The 17,788-nt window shown below is 40.3% G+C and overlaps 1 protein-coding gene across 3 annotated transcripts in view; it reads left to right on the plus strand.

Annotated features, from left to right (window-relative positions):
* The window catches only part of LGI1 (leucine rich glioma inactivated 1), a 46,474-nt gene extending 30,078 nt beyond the window's left edge, over positions 1-16,396 (plus strand). For 2 of the 3 annotated variants that reach the window (XM_049855311.1, XM_049855312.1), the window contains 4 exons: positions 6,813-6,884; positions 12,006-12,175; positions 12,453-12,617; positions 15,469-16,396. In XM_049855311.1, the coding sequence (XP_049711268.1) occupies positions 6,813-6,884; positions 12,006-12,175; positions 12,453-12,617; positions 15,469-16,304 (1,243 nt within the window). In that variant the 3' untranslated portion in view covers positions 16,305-16,396. The remainder of the gene's footprint in view (positions 1-6,812; positions 6,885-12,005; positions 12,176-12,452; positions 12,618-15,468) is intronic. The other variant, XM_049855313.1, reaches the window with a different exon arrangement.
* Positions 16,397-17,788: the final 1,392 nt, after the last annotated feature.

The raw sequence follows: 17,788 nt of genomic DNA on the forward strand, positions 1-17,788 counted from the left end.
CATGGTGTCCACCAGGCTGAGGCCAGTACAACTAGATGGTGCCTAGCTACCACCACTGACTGCTCTGACAGAGATCACAATAGAAGGTCCCAGACAGAGCTGGAGAATAATGTAGAACAAAACTCTAATTCACAAAAAAAGACCTGACTTACTGGCCTGACAGAGACTGGAGAAACCCCAAGAATATGGTCCCTGGACACCCTTTTAACTCAGTACTGAAGTCACTCCTGAAGTTCATCCTTCAGCCAAAGATTAGACAGGCCCATAAAATAAAACAAGACTAAAGGGGTACACCAGCCCGGAGGCAAGAACAAGACAGTAGAAGAGGACAGGAAAGCTGGTCATACGGAACCCAAGGTCCAGAAGGGAGAATGTTTACATGTTGTGGGGTTGTTAACCAATGTCATAAAACAATATGGGTATTAACTGTTTAATGGGGAACTAGTTTGATCTGTAAACCTTCTTCTAAAGTACAATTAAAAAGAGTTTAGTAAAAAATAAATACACCTGATCTCTAAAATCTATACACCTGATCTCTAAAATCTGTATGATTCTGTTAAAACTCAACCACAAAAAGACAAACAACTCAATCAAGTAGTGGGCAAAGGACATGAACACGCACTTCACTAAAGAAGATATTCAGGCAGCTAACAGATACATGAGAAAATGCTCTCGATCATTAGCCATCAGAGAAATGCAAATTAAAACTACGATGAGATTCCATCTCACTCCAACAAGGCTGGCATTAATCCAAAAAACACAAAATAATAAATGTTGGAGAGGCTGTAGAGAGATTGGAACTCTTATACACTGCTGGTGGGAATGTAAAATGGTACAACCACTTCGGAAATCTATCTGGCATTTTCTTAAAAAGTTAGAAATAGAACTACCATACAACCCAGAAATCCCACTCCTCAGAATATACCCTGGAGAAATAAGAGCCTTCACACAAACAGATATATGCACACCCATGTTTATTGCAGCTCTGTTTACAATAGCAAAAAGCTGGAAGCAACCAACGTGTCCATCAACGGATGAATGGGTAAATAAATTATGGTATATTCACACAATGGAATACTATGCATCGATAAAGAACAGTGATGAATCTGTGAAACATTTCATAACATGGAGGAACCTGGAAGGCATTATGCTGAGCGAAATTAGTCAGAGATAAAAGGACAAATATTGTGTAAGACCACTATTATAAGATCTTGAGAAATAGTATAAACTGAGAAGAACACATACTTTTGTGGTTATGAGGGGGGGAAGAGAGGGAGGGTGGGAGAGGGTTATTTACTGATTAGTTAGTAGATAAGGACTACTTTAGGTGAAGGGAAGGACAATCTCAATACATGGAAGGTCAGCTCAATTGGACTGGACCAAAAGCAAAGAAGTTTCCGGGATAAAATGAATGCTTCAAAGGTCAGCAGAGCAAGGGCGGGGGTTTGGGGACCATGGTTTCAGGGGACTTCTAAGTCAATTGGCAAAATAATTCTATTATGAAAACATTCTGCATCCCACTTTGAAATGTGGCATCTGGGGTCTTAAATGCTAACAAGTGGCCATCTAAGATGCATCAATTGGTCTCAACCCACCTGGAGCAAAGGAGAATGAAGAACACCAAGGTCACATGACAACTGAGAGCCCAAGAGACAGAAAGGGCCACATGAACCAGAGACTTACATCATCCTGAGACCAGAAAAACTAGATGGTGCCCGGCCACAACCAATGACTGCCCTGACAGGGAGCACAACAGAGAACCCCTGAGGGAGCAGGAGGTCAGTGGGATGCAGACCCCAAATTCTCATAAAAAGACCATACTTAATGGTCTGACTGAGACTAGAGGAATCCCGGAGGTCATGGTCCCCAGACCTTCTGTTGGCACAGGACAGGAACCATTCCCGAAGACAACTCAGCAGACATGGAAGGGACCGGACAATGGGTTGGAGAGAGATGCTGACGAAGAGTGAGCTACTTATATCAGGTGGACACACGAGACTGTGTTGGCATCTCCTGTCTGGAGGGGAGATAGGAGGGTAGAGAGGGTTAGAAACTGGCAAAATTGTCACGAAAGGAGAGACTGGAAGGGCTGACTCATTAGGGGGAGAGTAAGTGGGAGTATGGAGTAAGGTGTATATAAGCTTATATGTGACAGACTGACTTAATTTGTAAACGTTCACTTAAAGCTCAATAAAAATTATTAAAAAATAAATAAATGAAGATCCCTTCCTTCTAAATTACCCCTCAGAAAAGAGAGTGTTCCTTATATTTAAGTCCTTACAAAGCCTGTCAAGTCCTGGGACCCTCGCTCAATTACTTTATTTTTAAAAAAACTGTCCTATGTTATGCATATTGGTCATCTTTAAGGTTTGGAATCCTGCAAGTAGTTAATATATTTTATCGAGGTGTGAATTTTTCTGATGAGCATGTATTACTTTTGTATGGGAACAAAAATAAGGATATTAAATTAGTTTATGGCCAATGATGACAAAATCCCTAAACATCATGTATTGATTTCTGCCAATATCCATGAGCTTTTTAGTAGTATTTCTTTGATTATCACATACATGTCACTATGGCTAAGGCCTAGTGGAGACAGGATTGTTTGCATATGTGTACAAAAATATTTGGGAAAATTGTCATCCATCTATAGGTGTTTGTGGAGTTGTCAGCACTGTACCAGACACTGTGGGAGTATAAAAGATGTACGTAAGAGTTCCCACATTCAGAACACCCATATGTCCCCCATCAGTCGTGCAGGATATCTTCATTTCAGCTCTCACAATGACATATATGCAAAGAAGTCATGTTATGTAGTGGTTAAGAGGTAATCTCTGATACCAGGCTGCCTGGGTTCAAAGCTTAGCTTTTCCTCTTAACAGCTGTGGAACCTTCGGCAGTTCACTTAACCTCGGTGTATCTCAGATTTCCCATCTGTAAAATTGGGGTGATGATAACAGTACCTAGCTCCCAAGATTATTATGAGGTTGATCGAGTTAATAAAAGCAAAATGCTTAGAACAGAGCCTAGTTTGTAGTAAGTCACATTATATAGGAATAAACTAAAACCTGCTGCTTGACCTCTGTTGGCCCTGGATCAGGATTCCAATTTCCATAGTGTATTTATCCCCTTCAAACATTTCATATGAGATTAAAGTAATTGCACTTAAAGCACCGCATGTTCAACGAGACGCAAAACCAAGCTGAGAGTCTGCATTGCAGGGAGGCTGGGGGCACCCCAGATGGCTGTGGGCGATGCTTTCTTAGCGGCAGAGCCCAGTGGAACTGAAACAAACGTGCTGTCTGAGCCGATCTGGTCTGCTTCAGAGAAAGGACTTGCCCATGGTTTCCATAGTCACATCAGAGGTTTTCTCAGGCAAACCATGAGAACACCAAAGTGGAAGGAATGGCCATGATTTCTACTAGAAAGGAATGGTCATCTGTTATTGAGAAGGTTTGACCCTACTCAGCCAGTGCAGAGCAACCAAATGTTGAGTTGCATGAAGAATATGCTGGGTGTTTTAAAGAATTTCTTAGGTAGACTCTGAGTTAGGACTTAGCGAATGCGGCTTAGCTGAAGGCATACTTTAAAGAGCCTCCATGTTGCTTTGGAAGTATGAGCACTGGGAAGCTGAGGGGAAGGACGGCCCTTTGTGAGCAGGAGGCCCACATGATGTGGTGGTAGGTTGGCCACAGTAATTCACAGGGCTTTGAATTTCTCCCTAACTCGGTGTCTTGGCACAAGGGGCCTAAGAGGTACTTGTTCGGCTTTTTTCTTTGTTTAGATTGGCGCTCCTCCTCATGCACTTCTTAACCCCTCTTGCTTAGCTTGCTCCATTCATTCATTCAAAAGCATCTACTGAGGGTTGCTATGTGTCAGACACTATGCTAAAAAAAGACACCAAACCCGTTGCTATTGAGTGGATTCTGACTCAAAGCGACCCTAGGCACTGGGAATACAATGGAAAGAAAAACATCCTTCTAGTACTCACAGCGGGAACCCTGGTGGTGTAGTGGTTAAGTGCTACTGCTGCTAACCAAAAGGTCAGCAGTTCAAATCCACTAGGTTCTCCTTGGAAACTCTACAGGGCAGTTCTACTCTGTCCTATAGAGTTACTACGGAATTGATTCGACAGCAACAGATTTGGTTTTTAGTATTCACAGCAGTATCATCCCAGAAAAAAAAAATTAACATTGATGAAAGTTTTGCTCAAACTTCTCATCACCCAATCAGCTCCACTCCACCCCAATCAGATATTCTGGTGTCCTCTCCTGTTCTCAAACTCATTGACTCATAACTATATGGCCTAAAGTATTGCTTCTCCTAGCATCGTTTGATTTTCATTAAAGACAAAGCCATAAGAGAGATGCTGATAAGGAGTGAGCTACTTGCATCAGGTGGACACTTAAGACTATGTTGGCATCTTCTGTCTGGAGAGGAGATGGGAGGGTAGAACGGGTTAGAAGCTGGCAAAATGGTCATGAAAAGAGAGGCTGGAAGGAGGGAGCGGGCTGTCTCATTAAAAAAAAATTAGGGGGAGAGTAATTGGGAGTATGTAGTAAGGTGTATGTAAGTTTATATGTGAGAGACTGACTTGATTTGTAAACTTTCACTTAAAGCACAATAAAAATTATTTAAAAAAAAAAAAAAGTCAAAGCCATAAGCCTCTCACAGTAAAAATTTAAAAAGGTGATTGAAGAGCAGGAATAGAACATGGAGATCATTCTGACCAAGTGATCATTCGCTTGATAGAAAAGGAAACAGCCAAAGCACAGGCCCAGATATCCATTTCTGGCCCGTCATGTGCACTGCACTCTGCTGTTGAGTTCAAGAAGCCCTAAAGCAAGTCTGACAGGCTGGTTTCCTAAAATCATACCACATATAAAGTCCTTTTCCTGACAACTGGTGGCTGCCTCTGGCTCCTTGGCTCTCCTTCTGGCTCCACATCCTCCCTGTTCTTATTCCTGAAAGCACTCATATTTAATTTTAAAATCCACCACAGATTTGACCCCCATCCTTGCCAGGATACCTTAGCTATCAGACTTTTGAAGAGGAAGAAGATCCCCCCACACTGGTTCAGGGTCATACTCTTTCATGCCATCACACTCTAGAGAAGGAAGATTAGAGACAGCTTGGGGACAAGCAACATGGCCCTCTGAAATAATTTGATTTCTACATTCATGTAGAAAGCTGGGTCATTTGCTGATTTCTGGGGGAGGGATGTTCACTAGGAGCAGTTAGCATGAGAACTTTAAGACACTTTGTGCCAGAAGATAAATTGAGACATATCATGGGAATGACTCTGGACTGGAGCAAGATGCCAAGAAATCTCTTCATTCACACACCAGTCAGTAAGCTGAATTATGGATGCGTTCCCTTAAATATTCTTCTTTAGCAGCATTTTATTAAAACTACTGTATAGTCATAACAGCTCATTCGTATGGTCAGTTTCCTCAACGTTGTTTCTTGGACAGCATACACACAGAAGCCCTTCATCATTTCCCATCCTCCCCCTCCTCACGGCTACTTTTTATTGAGTGCAGTACAGGTGACAGGCACTGTCCCAAATTATCACCTTCCAACAATCTAATAAGATAGGTATTATTACACCCCACTTAAGAATGAAAAGCTGAGTCTCAGAAAAGACACATGACCAAAGGCTCCCAGTGAGTAAATAGTGGAGCCAGGATTCAAATCCAACTCAGAATGATTCCAAAGCCTTGCTCTTCAGCACAAGATGGAACATCATTGGGACTAGAACATTCTCAGCCAGTTCTCATTCTTCCCTTCCAAGGTTTATTGAAAAAAATTTGCCAGTATAGTAGTAATTTCTAAAACTCAGAAAAACAGGATAATAAATTTAAAAACAGATCTTAAAAATCTTGAATTTGCACTTGAAAAATCTCATACTTAGTTAAAGGAGGTAGAGTAGAGAGAAGACTTTTGAGAGTGTTTCGAAGGGAATTTGAGAGAATTTTAAAGGGCTTGGGAGGCCAATGGCATAGGCTCTTTTGTTTTTTATTTCGTTTGTGAAATCAGCCTTACAGGAAAGTATGTAGCATTTATACATGCAGTGCAGGTTCCAACAGAAGAGTGCCAGCCCTGGTGCCGTCCCATCACAGCATCCGTACTTCATTATATCTGCGTTTCCTGTAATATACACAACATTTCCTTCTCTTGGGTACTATCAGGACTATTTTGTACTTGTTAATCTTGGTTAGAATCATTTTAGCAATTCATGGAAGAAAAACAGGAAAGCAAGAGAAAAAAAAAAAAAAAATCCGTAACAGTAGGGCAAGAACTGAAGGAAGTGGAAAGAAGATGTCTCAGGAGAATGAATAGATGGTTATTTGTGAGAAAGCTGTTGTCTGAGGTGGAATAATTGGAGCTTAGCTGCTCTCTGGAGCAAGAGGGGAGGAGCAAAGGACTAGAAGGTACAGCTTGAGTGAGGAGAGAGGCATTGGAGATGGATGCTGTCAGCCTTGTCTGGACATCTATGAGTGTGAATCTCATATTCTGTTCTAAACAAAATCAGTGGCCAGGTGTCGTTTTTGTTTGCTTGTTTTTAATTTACCATGGTATATAAAGTGCCATAAATACTGAGTGGGTGTTGAAGTAAAGAGGCCAGGAATTGAAAATACAATACAATAGCAATAGTAACAGTAGTATCTTAGAAGGAAGAAAAAAAAAAGTGCTGCAAGTAATTTAGTGTAGAAAAAGAACAAAAGAGACTCACGGCCAATGTTTATCATTAAATGCATTTATTTACTTTATGACTACAGTTTACATCACTCTTTCTCTTTTTTTTCCAGGAGCCTTGCAAACAACAATCTCCAGACACTCCCAAAAGATATTTTCAAAGGCCTGGATTCCTTAACAAATGTGTAAGAGGAATTAAAAAGTCACTGATTCATTACTTAATTTGCTATCACTAACAAGAGGACCTGGTATTGACTATTAGAGTTTTAAATTGGCTTGTGGTAATTGGATTGACTTTTGGGTCTTCTACGGTATTTGCTGTTGGAAACTCCGAATACAGAGTATGCAGGCATCTCTTTGACAAAGCCTTGTGTTTGTGTGGGAGAGAGTAATAATAAAGGACTTGCGAAGGTGCAAAAGGGAGGCCTAGATAGACTGTTTCCCTCTTTTTCTCATGAGGTCCAGGAAATGGGGTTACAAAGGAAAAACATAAAGGAGTCTGGGAAACTGACATAGCAAAGATGAAAGGTTACACCCATGGGTTGGTCAGTCAACAGAGAAATGGAGCAGGAAGTGGGGGAAGGGAGAAAAGTTTGCCTTTTTTTCTCATTAGAATGAACAACTTCAGGCTTAATCCCCAGGAATTTGGCTTAAGCCCCAGGAAGGGAATGAACTTAATTATTTTTGACCCTTTTTCAAACAAAAGAGCTTTCAAACTTTGACTTTTAAGCTTCAGAATGAAAGATCATTGCAAGGAATTGTATATTTTGCTGTAAGCAAAGCAAGTAATATATGCTGAAAAGCAATTTCCCTTCATTAAGTGCCCTCCAGAAAACCAGAAGGGTATTTAAATGTCATAAGGTAGAATACAGGAATAAACGAAAGGATATACATGAAAGCAAAAGATTTCTTATTATTCTGGTACTTTGCTATATTATATAAACTCAAAACAACTATTCTTTAATAACAACAACAAAAAAAAACTGTCAAGTAATTTCTTCTAAACTTAGTATTTAACTTCATATCCCCAAGTTAATGAAAAACTTTCTTTGTTCCTTGCAGTATTTCCCTCACCCCCTCCCCCATCTGTCACCCCAATTCCTAAATGATGGCATATTTTTTAAGTGAGTGCCTGGATCAGGACACTTCCAGGAGAGTCCTGGACAGATCACGAAAGGTTGGCACTCGTAATTCTGGTTGAGATTATTCTTGGGAGATGAGGTCAGTTCTGGGAATGTTCTGGAAGTTAGATGCTACTCCATGGCGGACTTGGGGATGCGGCTCATTGGGGACCCTCTGGCCCATCCCTGCATCAGCCTGTACTCCACACTAGGAAAAAAACACTTGAAATTGGCTCAGTCTCCCCAGGAAATCCCATAATGGGTTTGGCCTCTTGGGCCTATTCTGATATGCCCAGATGAAAAATTATCTTAGAAGTATAAGCACCAAACCAACTTGCCTTTTAGTGGACTTTTGTTGTTGTTGTTGTTTTCTTCAATATATGTGTTCCCTAAGAGTTTTTTAAAAGCTTCGGCATTTAAAAAATTATCTACTTGCAGTGTGAAGAGTAGGCAGTATCTGTCTTAGGAATTCTGTGTGACCAAGGAAGATTTTAAGGAGAGTTAGAATTCCTGGACATTTAGCAATGCAAATAAACAGACAACCTGGTGAGTTTGGGTCATATATGGAAATTTAAACTATCTGTGTTGTATAATTTATTACGGGCATAAGTTATTGTATGTCTGGGTTAACTCTGCTGTGTCAAAGTCATTTCCTGTTAAATTGAATTTGTAGCCCATAGAATAGGATCAGGATTAATTATGTCTGTGAGGAAGAAGAAAAGCAAACAGCTCACTCGATTTAATTAAATATGATACATTCTCTCCACTAGACCTATTCTGTCTAATACAGAAGCCACCTAGACACATATAGTTACTGAGCACTTAAAATGTGGCTAGTGCAATTGAGAAACTGACTTTTACATTTTATTTAGTTTTTAAAAGTTTAAATTTAAACACTGATCCTCAGTTCAATTATTGGAAAGCTTTTAAGTACGTTTGGAACAAGTCGAGTGTGTGAATACATTTTTTTTAACTGTAAATTTTATGACATCTAATTACAGACCAAGTATTTCTGATGAAAATTTAACATCCACATTGCGATACACTATAAGTGTAAAATACACACTGGATTTCAAAGGCTTAGTATTTCTAAAGGATGTAAAATACCTGAATTTTTATATTGAATACATGTTGAAATGATAATATTTTGTTTGTATGAATTAGGTTGAATAAGACATATTATTAAAATTAATTTCACTTGTTTCTTTTTACTTTTTAAATGTGGACATAGAAAATTTTAAATTATATTTGTGGCTAACATTATATTTCTCCTGGACAGTGCAGTGCTAGACTGAACCACCTTTGAATCCAAAAGGGAATAAGATAGTGAGATTCCATTGACTGGGTAGCCCTCAAGGATACACTGGGGTTATGATCCAGCAATCCCACTCCTAGGTATATTCCCTAAAGCTCTAATAAAAGAGATATGGACAGACATATGCACACCTATGTTCATTGCAACGTTGTACACAATAGCAAAAAATATATAAAATGGAAACAGCCTAAGTGCCCTACAACAGATGAATGGGTAAGCAAAATGTGGTACATACATACAATGGAATATTATGCAACCATAAAGAACAATGATGGGTCTGTGAAACATATTATAACATGGACGGATCTGGAGGACATAATGGTAAAATGGTGGGAGAAGTAATGTCAACACTGTTAGAATCTGTCTAACTTCATGCGGGATAATGAGAATCAAGATCAGCCCAAGGCTGATCCCTGTGAGGTGAAAGTCAGACATAACTCCACTCTCCAACCTTTTACCAGTTCTGATACCAGCCATCCCTCTCACAGCACTGTCTACTTATTTTCTGGGTTTGTTAATCCACTGCAATGGCCACACAGAACTCACAGACCATACTTAACAGTTAAGTGGCTTATTTAAGGAACAGGGTACAACTCAGGAATCAGGATCAGCAAGCATGTAGGCTGAGTCTCCCTTCTTCAGTGCAGAACAGCTCTCTTAGCTCCTCTCGGCCTGTGGACAGGCTCCTCTCAGTCCCCTAGAACAGGTTCTTCTTGCCTCCTGAGGACAGGCTCCTCTATGTCCTGCTGTCTGTCACTGCCAACTCTGCCTCTGGGCCCTTTCCAGGTCTCTTGCTGTCTTCAGTGTTAAAGCCCTTGACCTGTGTTACAGCTCTTTTTATTTTTTTGCCTTCTCCCTCCCTCTGCTTCTTCTCTCTTCTTTCTTCCTTCTGTTTCTTCTTGCTACTTCTCTTCCTGCTTCTATCTGCTCAACCTCTATGGAACTGGCTACATACATATATACACAACTCCTTGTCAATTTCAAGACATGTCCCCTCCCAGTAGGGCCACAAACAAATCAATACCCTCTGAGTAGGCCACAGACACTTCATTTGCATAGTAGGCACAGCTGAGGTACAACTCACCTCATTTGCATAGTCTATTGACCTTATTTTTTTTTATTGACCAATCCCTGCAAGGTCCATACCAATCACAGGGCAGGCTGGAGCCCAGGACCAGACAAAAAGTATCAAAACAAAGTCGTTTATGCAAATTACCCAAGAAATGTCAATTACCCTGGACAAAAGTAACAAACCTTCTGGGGTAGAAAAATGGGGCAGAGATAATGCCTCAAGGGTTAGGGGAAACATCTTTCAAGCTGTTTTTCCAAAGAACCAAGGCAAAAGGCCACACAAAAGAACTCATTTCACTGTAATAATGCTAAGTAAAGTAAGTCAATCACATAAGGACTGATATTGTATAATCCCACTTTTACAAAAATATAAGAAGAGATAGATATACAGAGACCAATGTTCATTGGTGCTTACCAGGGATGGAGCAGGAGAATCACTCTCTAGATTGCAGATACTTGTTATTTTTGGTGATGGGAAAAGTAGCACCAAATGTGGGTGTAATGAACACAGCTTGACCAAAGTAAACGGTATTGCTAAGGGGTACACAAGAGAAAAGGATGTTTGTGCTAAAGAATATGACATATATAATTTGGCAACGATACCAACAATAACCAAAAAACAAGTGTATGGTCACATACGTATGTGTATAGGTATATATGTGTACAGGTAGGTACAAATGTGTACATATGTGTACATAGATAGAAGTATCTATATATATGTGTATGTACAGATATGTATGTGGATGTGTATGTATTCATAGAGGACACAGTAACAGATACTTCTCAGACATAACCAAATACCTTACAAAATTGGTTTTCTGGGTTTGAAGGCTTAGGACCTTAGCCTCATGGGACAACTCAGTCAGCTGCATAATATAATTCACAAAGTTCATGTTCTGCATCCTAGTGAAGTGAATAGCATCTGGGGTCTTATAAGCTTGCAAGCAGCTATTTAAGATACAATTATTGGTCTCGTCAGGAGCGAAAGAGAAAGAAGGAAACCATAGTCCCATAGAAGAAACTAGTCTACAGGGCTAATAGCCTACTCAAGCCATGGCCTTATCTACACTGAGACCAGAAGAACTAGACGGTGCCGGCTACCACTACTGACTGTTCTGATCAGGGCCACAATAGATGGACCCTGATAGAATGGAAGAAAAACACAGGACAGAACTAAAATTCTTTAAAAATCCAGACTTACTGGACCAGTTGAGACTAGAGGACTTCCTCAGACTATCACCCAAGATACTCTTTAAACCTTGAACCAAAACTATCCCCTGAGGTCACATTTTAGTGAAATAACAGATTGGCACACAAAATAAAGGATATCTATAAAAATTTTTTTTTTTTATATGAGACTATCTATATGAGACCGAAAGGTCAACAATTACCCTAAAGCAAAGATGAGAAGACAAGGGGGCTGGGAAACTAGAGCACTGGAAACAGAACAACCAGAAGACAATTTAAAAGAACATTGACACATTGTGAAAAACTAATGTCACTGAAAAATTTGTATAGAAATTATATAATGGGAACCTCATTTGTTGTGTAAATTTTCACCAAAAACACAATAAAGTATTATTTAAAAAAAAAAAAAAAGATACACTCGGGTAACGGGTAACTCTCTAGCCCCAAAGTGAATGGTCAGTCAGGTTCAAGGCAGAATATAGGGCAAGATCTAAACTCCAAGGCCTAAAGCCAAGTACGGCCATTTTGCACATGTCAGTGGTTAAAAGAGAATTCATGCCTGTGTAGGTAGGGCCCTCATACTGCAAAAGCAGCTGAAGTTTGTCTTTCAGGGACCTAAGGGGGAATTCATTTAATTGTGACTGTAAATTGAAGTGGCTGGTGGAATGGCTAGACCACACCAACGCAACTGTCGAGGACATCTACTGCGAAGGTCCCCCAGAATACAAGAAGCGCAAAATCAATAGTCTCTCCTCCAAGGATTTTGATTGCATCATTACAGGTAACGTATTCAAAATCATTCCACCTCATAAAACTAAAATATGGGCTTCCTTTCTTGTGTGCACAGGAACTGATATTGTTTACATCTTAAAAATCAACTGAGCAGTTTAATTTAAAAAATGTTATGAACTGTTAAAACTCCATGAGTTTAAAAGCATAGTATAATTGCCATTTTCATGTGTTTCTCTGAGCTAAGTGTATTTCTTATGGATATTTGAAATCTAGCCAAGAAAAGGGGCATTAAAACACAGTTGCTCATCATTTCTTTATTTTTGCAGAATTTGCGAAGTCTCAAGACCTACCTTATCAATCACTGTCCATAGACACTTTTTCTTATCTGAACGATGAGTATGTAGTCATTGCTCAGCCTTTTACTGGAAAATGCATTTTCCTTGAATGGGATCATGTAGAGAAGACCTTCCGGAATTATGACAACATTACAGGTAGGAGAATAAGCTTAATTGTGTTTTGAACAGAAAGGCTTGGGCCAAGATCAGGGAAAGATGAATGGCCTGAGGAAATGTTTGGATCAGGCTTAAAGTGATTTGAATTTCAGCTCTACCATTTACTAAGTGGCCTGGGATTGTTCTCTAAGCCTTGATTTCCTAATTTGTAAAATAGGAATAATATCCACCTCACAGAGTTGCTTTGAATATATACAATCATATATTCAAAGAAATTAGCATAGGACCTGGCATAGGAAATACTCAATAAAAGGTGGATTGTTTTTCTTCAGAGAAAAAGTATTGGACCAGGAGTCATGGATTCTAATCCATGTTCTGCCACAAACTAGCTGGGCAAGCCACTTACTCTCACTGGGCCCCCTTTTCCTTATTAGAAGTCTCAAATTTTGTTGCACAAACATTACTTTTAAAAAAATGTTAACGTTGCCTTGTGACAAAAAGGGTTTGTGTTTCACGAACTCTGTGAATCACTGTGAACCATATCTCCCTCTTGGAGATGGTTGTTGTTAGCTGCCTTTGAGTCTGCTCCCCAACTCATGGTGACCTTATGTTACAGAGTAGAACTACTGCATAGAGTTTTCTTGGCTGTAATCTTTATGGAAGCAGATTTCCAGGTCTTTTCTTCCACAAAGGAGCTGGGTGGGTTTGAACTGCTGACCTTTCGGTTAGCAGCTAATTGCAAACCACTTATGCCACCCATACGAATTAGAGGCTCTGAGAAGCCCTGCAGTGAGGAAACCTGTTGCCGGTATTCTTCACACTTCATTTGGCCATGGGACCCAATTTTTTCTATGAACACTTTTACTTAGGTGATATCTTAAGTTTCTGTCCTACCCTGGTGGTGCAGCGGTCAAGCGTTTGGCTGCAAACTGAAAGGTGAGCAGTTCCAATCCATGAGCCCCTCCTTGGAAATCCTATGGGGCAGTTCTACTGTGTCCTGTAGGGTCGCTATGAGTCAGAATTGACTCCATGGCAACGGGTTTGGTTTGATTTGGTTTTAAGTCATAAAATACAACATGGCTGTAACTCTGAAATGTTTACATCAGCCTTATCTTCTAATACATTTACATCTGTTCCTAAGAGCACTCAAACCTCCCCATAAAAGGTCACCCTTTAGACAAGGCTTGGAGGGTCATAATTAGATTTGTCTGGGGCTTACTTACTTGAGCCTGAGGTTGCCCAGAGGAAGGAATTCCCTCCACACTGAGACCCTCCTGGAGTTTCCCTTCTTTCTCAAGGAGAAAGTTGTTGCTTCCCTTCCTCCCTTAGCCTCTCTCAGTTTTCCAGTGAACTCTATCCGGGTTTCCTGCAGTCTAAATCAGGTTCTTCTTACCTGCATACAGTTCATCAATTGCTTTGCATGAGCACTTGAAAAAGAAATGAATCATACATTTGCAGACTTTCAGAGGGCTCCTCAGAGCTCATCTAGTCTAGGATGACAAATATGTGGCACATGCTGTCACTATCCCCTCCCTCACGCCAGACAGACATTGCTAATCTATCATGATGCTCTTTCTTGCGGAGCACAGACGAGGCCACAGAATCCTTCTCAGCCCATTTCTCCAGGTAGCCACTATCAATCAGTCGTGATACATGTGTTGAAGTCTGTTGGCCATCCCTGATCTAATCCAAACTCCTCATTGTGGAGAAGAGAAAATTGAATCCCAGAGGAGTTAAACGATTTACCTAAGGTCACACGGTCAGTTTAGTACTGAAAAGAGTTACAAATAAAATAATTTTGGAGACGCATGGAGCCAATGAGTAAGAGTCAATGCAGAATTTATTGCCTCAGAGCCCCAAGAACTACAGTCGGAAAGGGCCGGGGGCCTAGATTTGCCCTGCCTCTCTTTGGATTTATGGAGCCAGGAATCCTCTAGGAAAGAGATCAGAATCTATGGATAACTGTCAAACCCTTACCAAAAGGATACAGAGCCAGGTCGCAGAGAGACCCCATATCGGTTTCTGGGATTTCCCAAAATATCTTCTGGGGACCATAGCTACTCGCTGTACCCGTTTCACTTTTCTCAAAGATTCTTTTTCCTGCTCTTCTCTCCTGCCACCACTGACCTAAGACTTCAGAAAAATGACAAGTGGCAGCTCCCTTCTTTCCTCAGGGAAAATTCAGGTTGTTCTAGAGCAGAAGGCAATTGACACTTAGAGGAAACCAATTCCAGGTAAAAATGTGGGCTGCTCAGACCACAGCTCAAGCCTTCATAGGTTGATTTTAGAAGCCTATGAGATTCTAACCCAAGTTGGATACCCTGAGACAGCTAACCTCAGCCTAGCTTGGGTTAAAAGCATAGGGGCACTAGAGTCAAGTATACCTGGGTTTGAATCCCAACTCTGCATTTTTCTAGCAGGACTTAGCCCCTCTGAGCTTTGCCCAACTGTAAAAGGGAGAATGATAACATACATTTCACAGAATGGTTGGGAAGATTTAATGAGATGATTTGGCAAAGCACTAGTAAGTACTCAATAAATGGTAGTTTTTCATAGAATTACTTCAATTAATTCATGATGTATCAGGGAAAGCAATGCTTTCTTTCTCCAAGAAGTGAGAGAAGGAAACCCAGGTTGTAGCCAAGGGTCCTAAACAACTCATACAGGTTGGATGTGACCTGTTGTTGGTAAAACATCCCATGAGGCAAAAAAGACAAAAAACTTCAGGATCCCACAGTCATTAGGCCTTGGAGATTGACCTTACCTAATCAACCAAAGAAATCTCTTACTTTAGGCAGATTTGGGTAGAAGTTGTATGGCCTCAGCCTGTGTGTTTACATGCTCCAAAGAGGATGGCCATACAATTAACCTCTCGTTTATCTTTTTCCAGGCACGTCCACTGTGGTGTGCAAGCCTATAGTCATTGAAACTCAGCTCTACGTCATTGTGGCCCAACTGTTTGGCGGCTCTCACATCTATAAACGAGACGGTTTTGCTAATAAATTCATAAAAATCCAGGATATTGAAATTCTGAAAATTAGAAAACCCAATGACATTGAAACATTCAATATTGAGAACAACTGGTACTTTGTTGTTGCTGACAGTTCAAAAGCTGGCTTTACTACCATTTACAAATGGAACGGAAATGGATTCTACTCCCATCAGTCCTTACATGCGTGGTATAGGGACACTGATGTGGAATATTTAGAAATAGCCAGAACACCTCAAACACTCAGAACGCCTCATTTAATTCTGTCCAGTAGCTCCCAGCGCCCTGTCATTTATCAATGGAACAAAGCAACACAGTTATTCACTAACCAAACTGACATTCCTAACATGGAGGATGTATACGCAGTAAAGCACTTCTCGGTGAAAGGTGACGTGTACATTTGCTTGACAAGATTCATAGGTGATTCTAAAGTAATGAAATGGGGAGGTGCCTCATTTCAGGATATTCAGAGGATGCCATCACGAGGATCCATGGTGTTCCAGCCTCTGCAGATCAATAATTACCAATATGCCATTCTCGGAAGTGACTACTCCTTTACTCAAGTGTATAACTGGGATGCCGACAAAGCCAAATTTGTGAAATTCCAGGAATTAAATGTTCAGGCACCGAGATCATTCACCCATGTGTCAATTAATAAGCGTAATTTTCTTTTTGCTTCCAGTTTTAAGGGAAATACACAGATTTACAAACATGTCATAGTTGACTTAAGCGCATGACGCACCAAATTCTGTGGCTGCCATCAGAAACTTTCTACAGTACATGACCCGGATGAACTCAATGCATGATGACTTTTCTTATCACACTTGCAACTGAATGCCTTTCAAACGTTGAGACTGCTAGAACCAAGCACTACCAGTATCTCCATCCTTAACCGTTCAGTCCAGTGGTATGGGAAGTTACCTTTTATATGACAAAATTGAATTGTGTAACTGTTCTTGCAGTGAAGATGTGTAAATAAGTGTTTAATGGTATCTGTTACTCCAAAAGAAATATTAATATGTACTTTTCCATTTATTTATTCATGTGTTCAAAAACAACTGCCAAATAAAATGTTTACATTTTCTTTCATGTCCCAAATGTAATTATTTATAGGAGTTGTTTTATTCTTGTTGATGACATGTTTGAGGATATAGTTTTATACAGTAGGGTTATATCTGGATCAAGAATTTATGGTATGAATAATGACTGAAGACAAGATGCTTGTATCGATTACCCATAATTTATGGGCAGATTTTTCTATAGAGATGGATCAGCTGATTATGAACAGTAAAAACTGCTCCCAAAGGTCAGGGTTTTTATGAACACTTTGAGGTGAAATGAATTAAAAAGATAGAGAGATTTACCTCTTACAAGAAGACAAATGTGAAATAAAGGACAGTAAGAGCCATTCTTTTCTCTTCTGACAGCCCCAGCTACAGTCATTACTCAGAAAATTTACAGGAGAAGTTAAAATGAAGTTTTACATTTTTAAAAACCATCTTCAGGGACTGTCTAAATATCTGATTCTAGAATCATCTGACAGGTAGGAGAGACTGAAACCTTATAGCACTCATCTCAAATGTACCTGATATGAGGGCCTCTTAATCCGATGAAAGACGATTCTAGATGCCAGTTTTGGCCTGTTAATGACATGCTGCAGAGTGACTGAACCTCTGAGCCTCAGAAGCCTCATGCTGTATTTTCTAACTTTTTGCTCCTGGGTTACATGTATCCTTAGCACCTTGCACAGAGCCCTGGTGGCAAAGTGGTTAAGTGCTCAGCGCTAACCAAAAGGTTAGCAGTTCATATCCACCAGCATCTCCTTGGGAACCCTACAGGGCAGTTCTACCCTGTCCTATAGGGTTGCTGTGAGTAGGAATCAACTCGATGGCAGCAGGTTTTTTCCATCTTGCACAATGCCTGTGACATAGTAGGCTCTCAAAAACTGCTTTTCAAGAAGCAAAAGCGTCCTTCTGTTATAATTGTAAGTTTTATTAGGCTCTTTGACCTAGTCAGTTAGTATTTATTGAGTACCTATCAAGAACACGGCCTTGTTCCTGGGGGAGAGGAAGAAGGGTAGGGCATGGGCCTTGCCCTCTGGGGTTTTACAGGGTTAATAGATGAATTAGAACACAAAAACCTATAGAGGGTGCAGTGAGTACCAAGCGTCATCTGAACATTGCAGATTTCAAGTATCGAGGCCGTAGCAAAGATGACTTCC

The sequence above is a fragment of the Elephas maximus genome, chromosome 16, assembly GCF_024166365.1.
Source record: "Elephas maximus indicus isolate mEleMax1 chromosome 16, mEleMax1 primary haplotype, whole genome shotgun sequence".
Lineage (NCBI taxonomy): Eukaryota > Metazoa > Chordata > Mammalia > Proboscidea > Elephantidae > Elephas > Elephas maximus.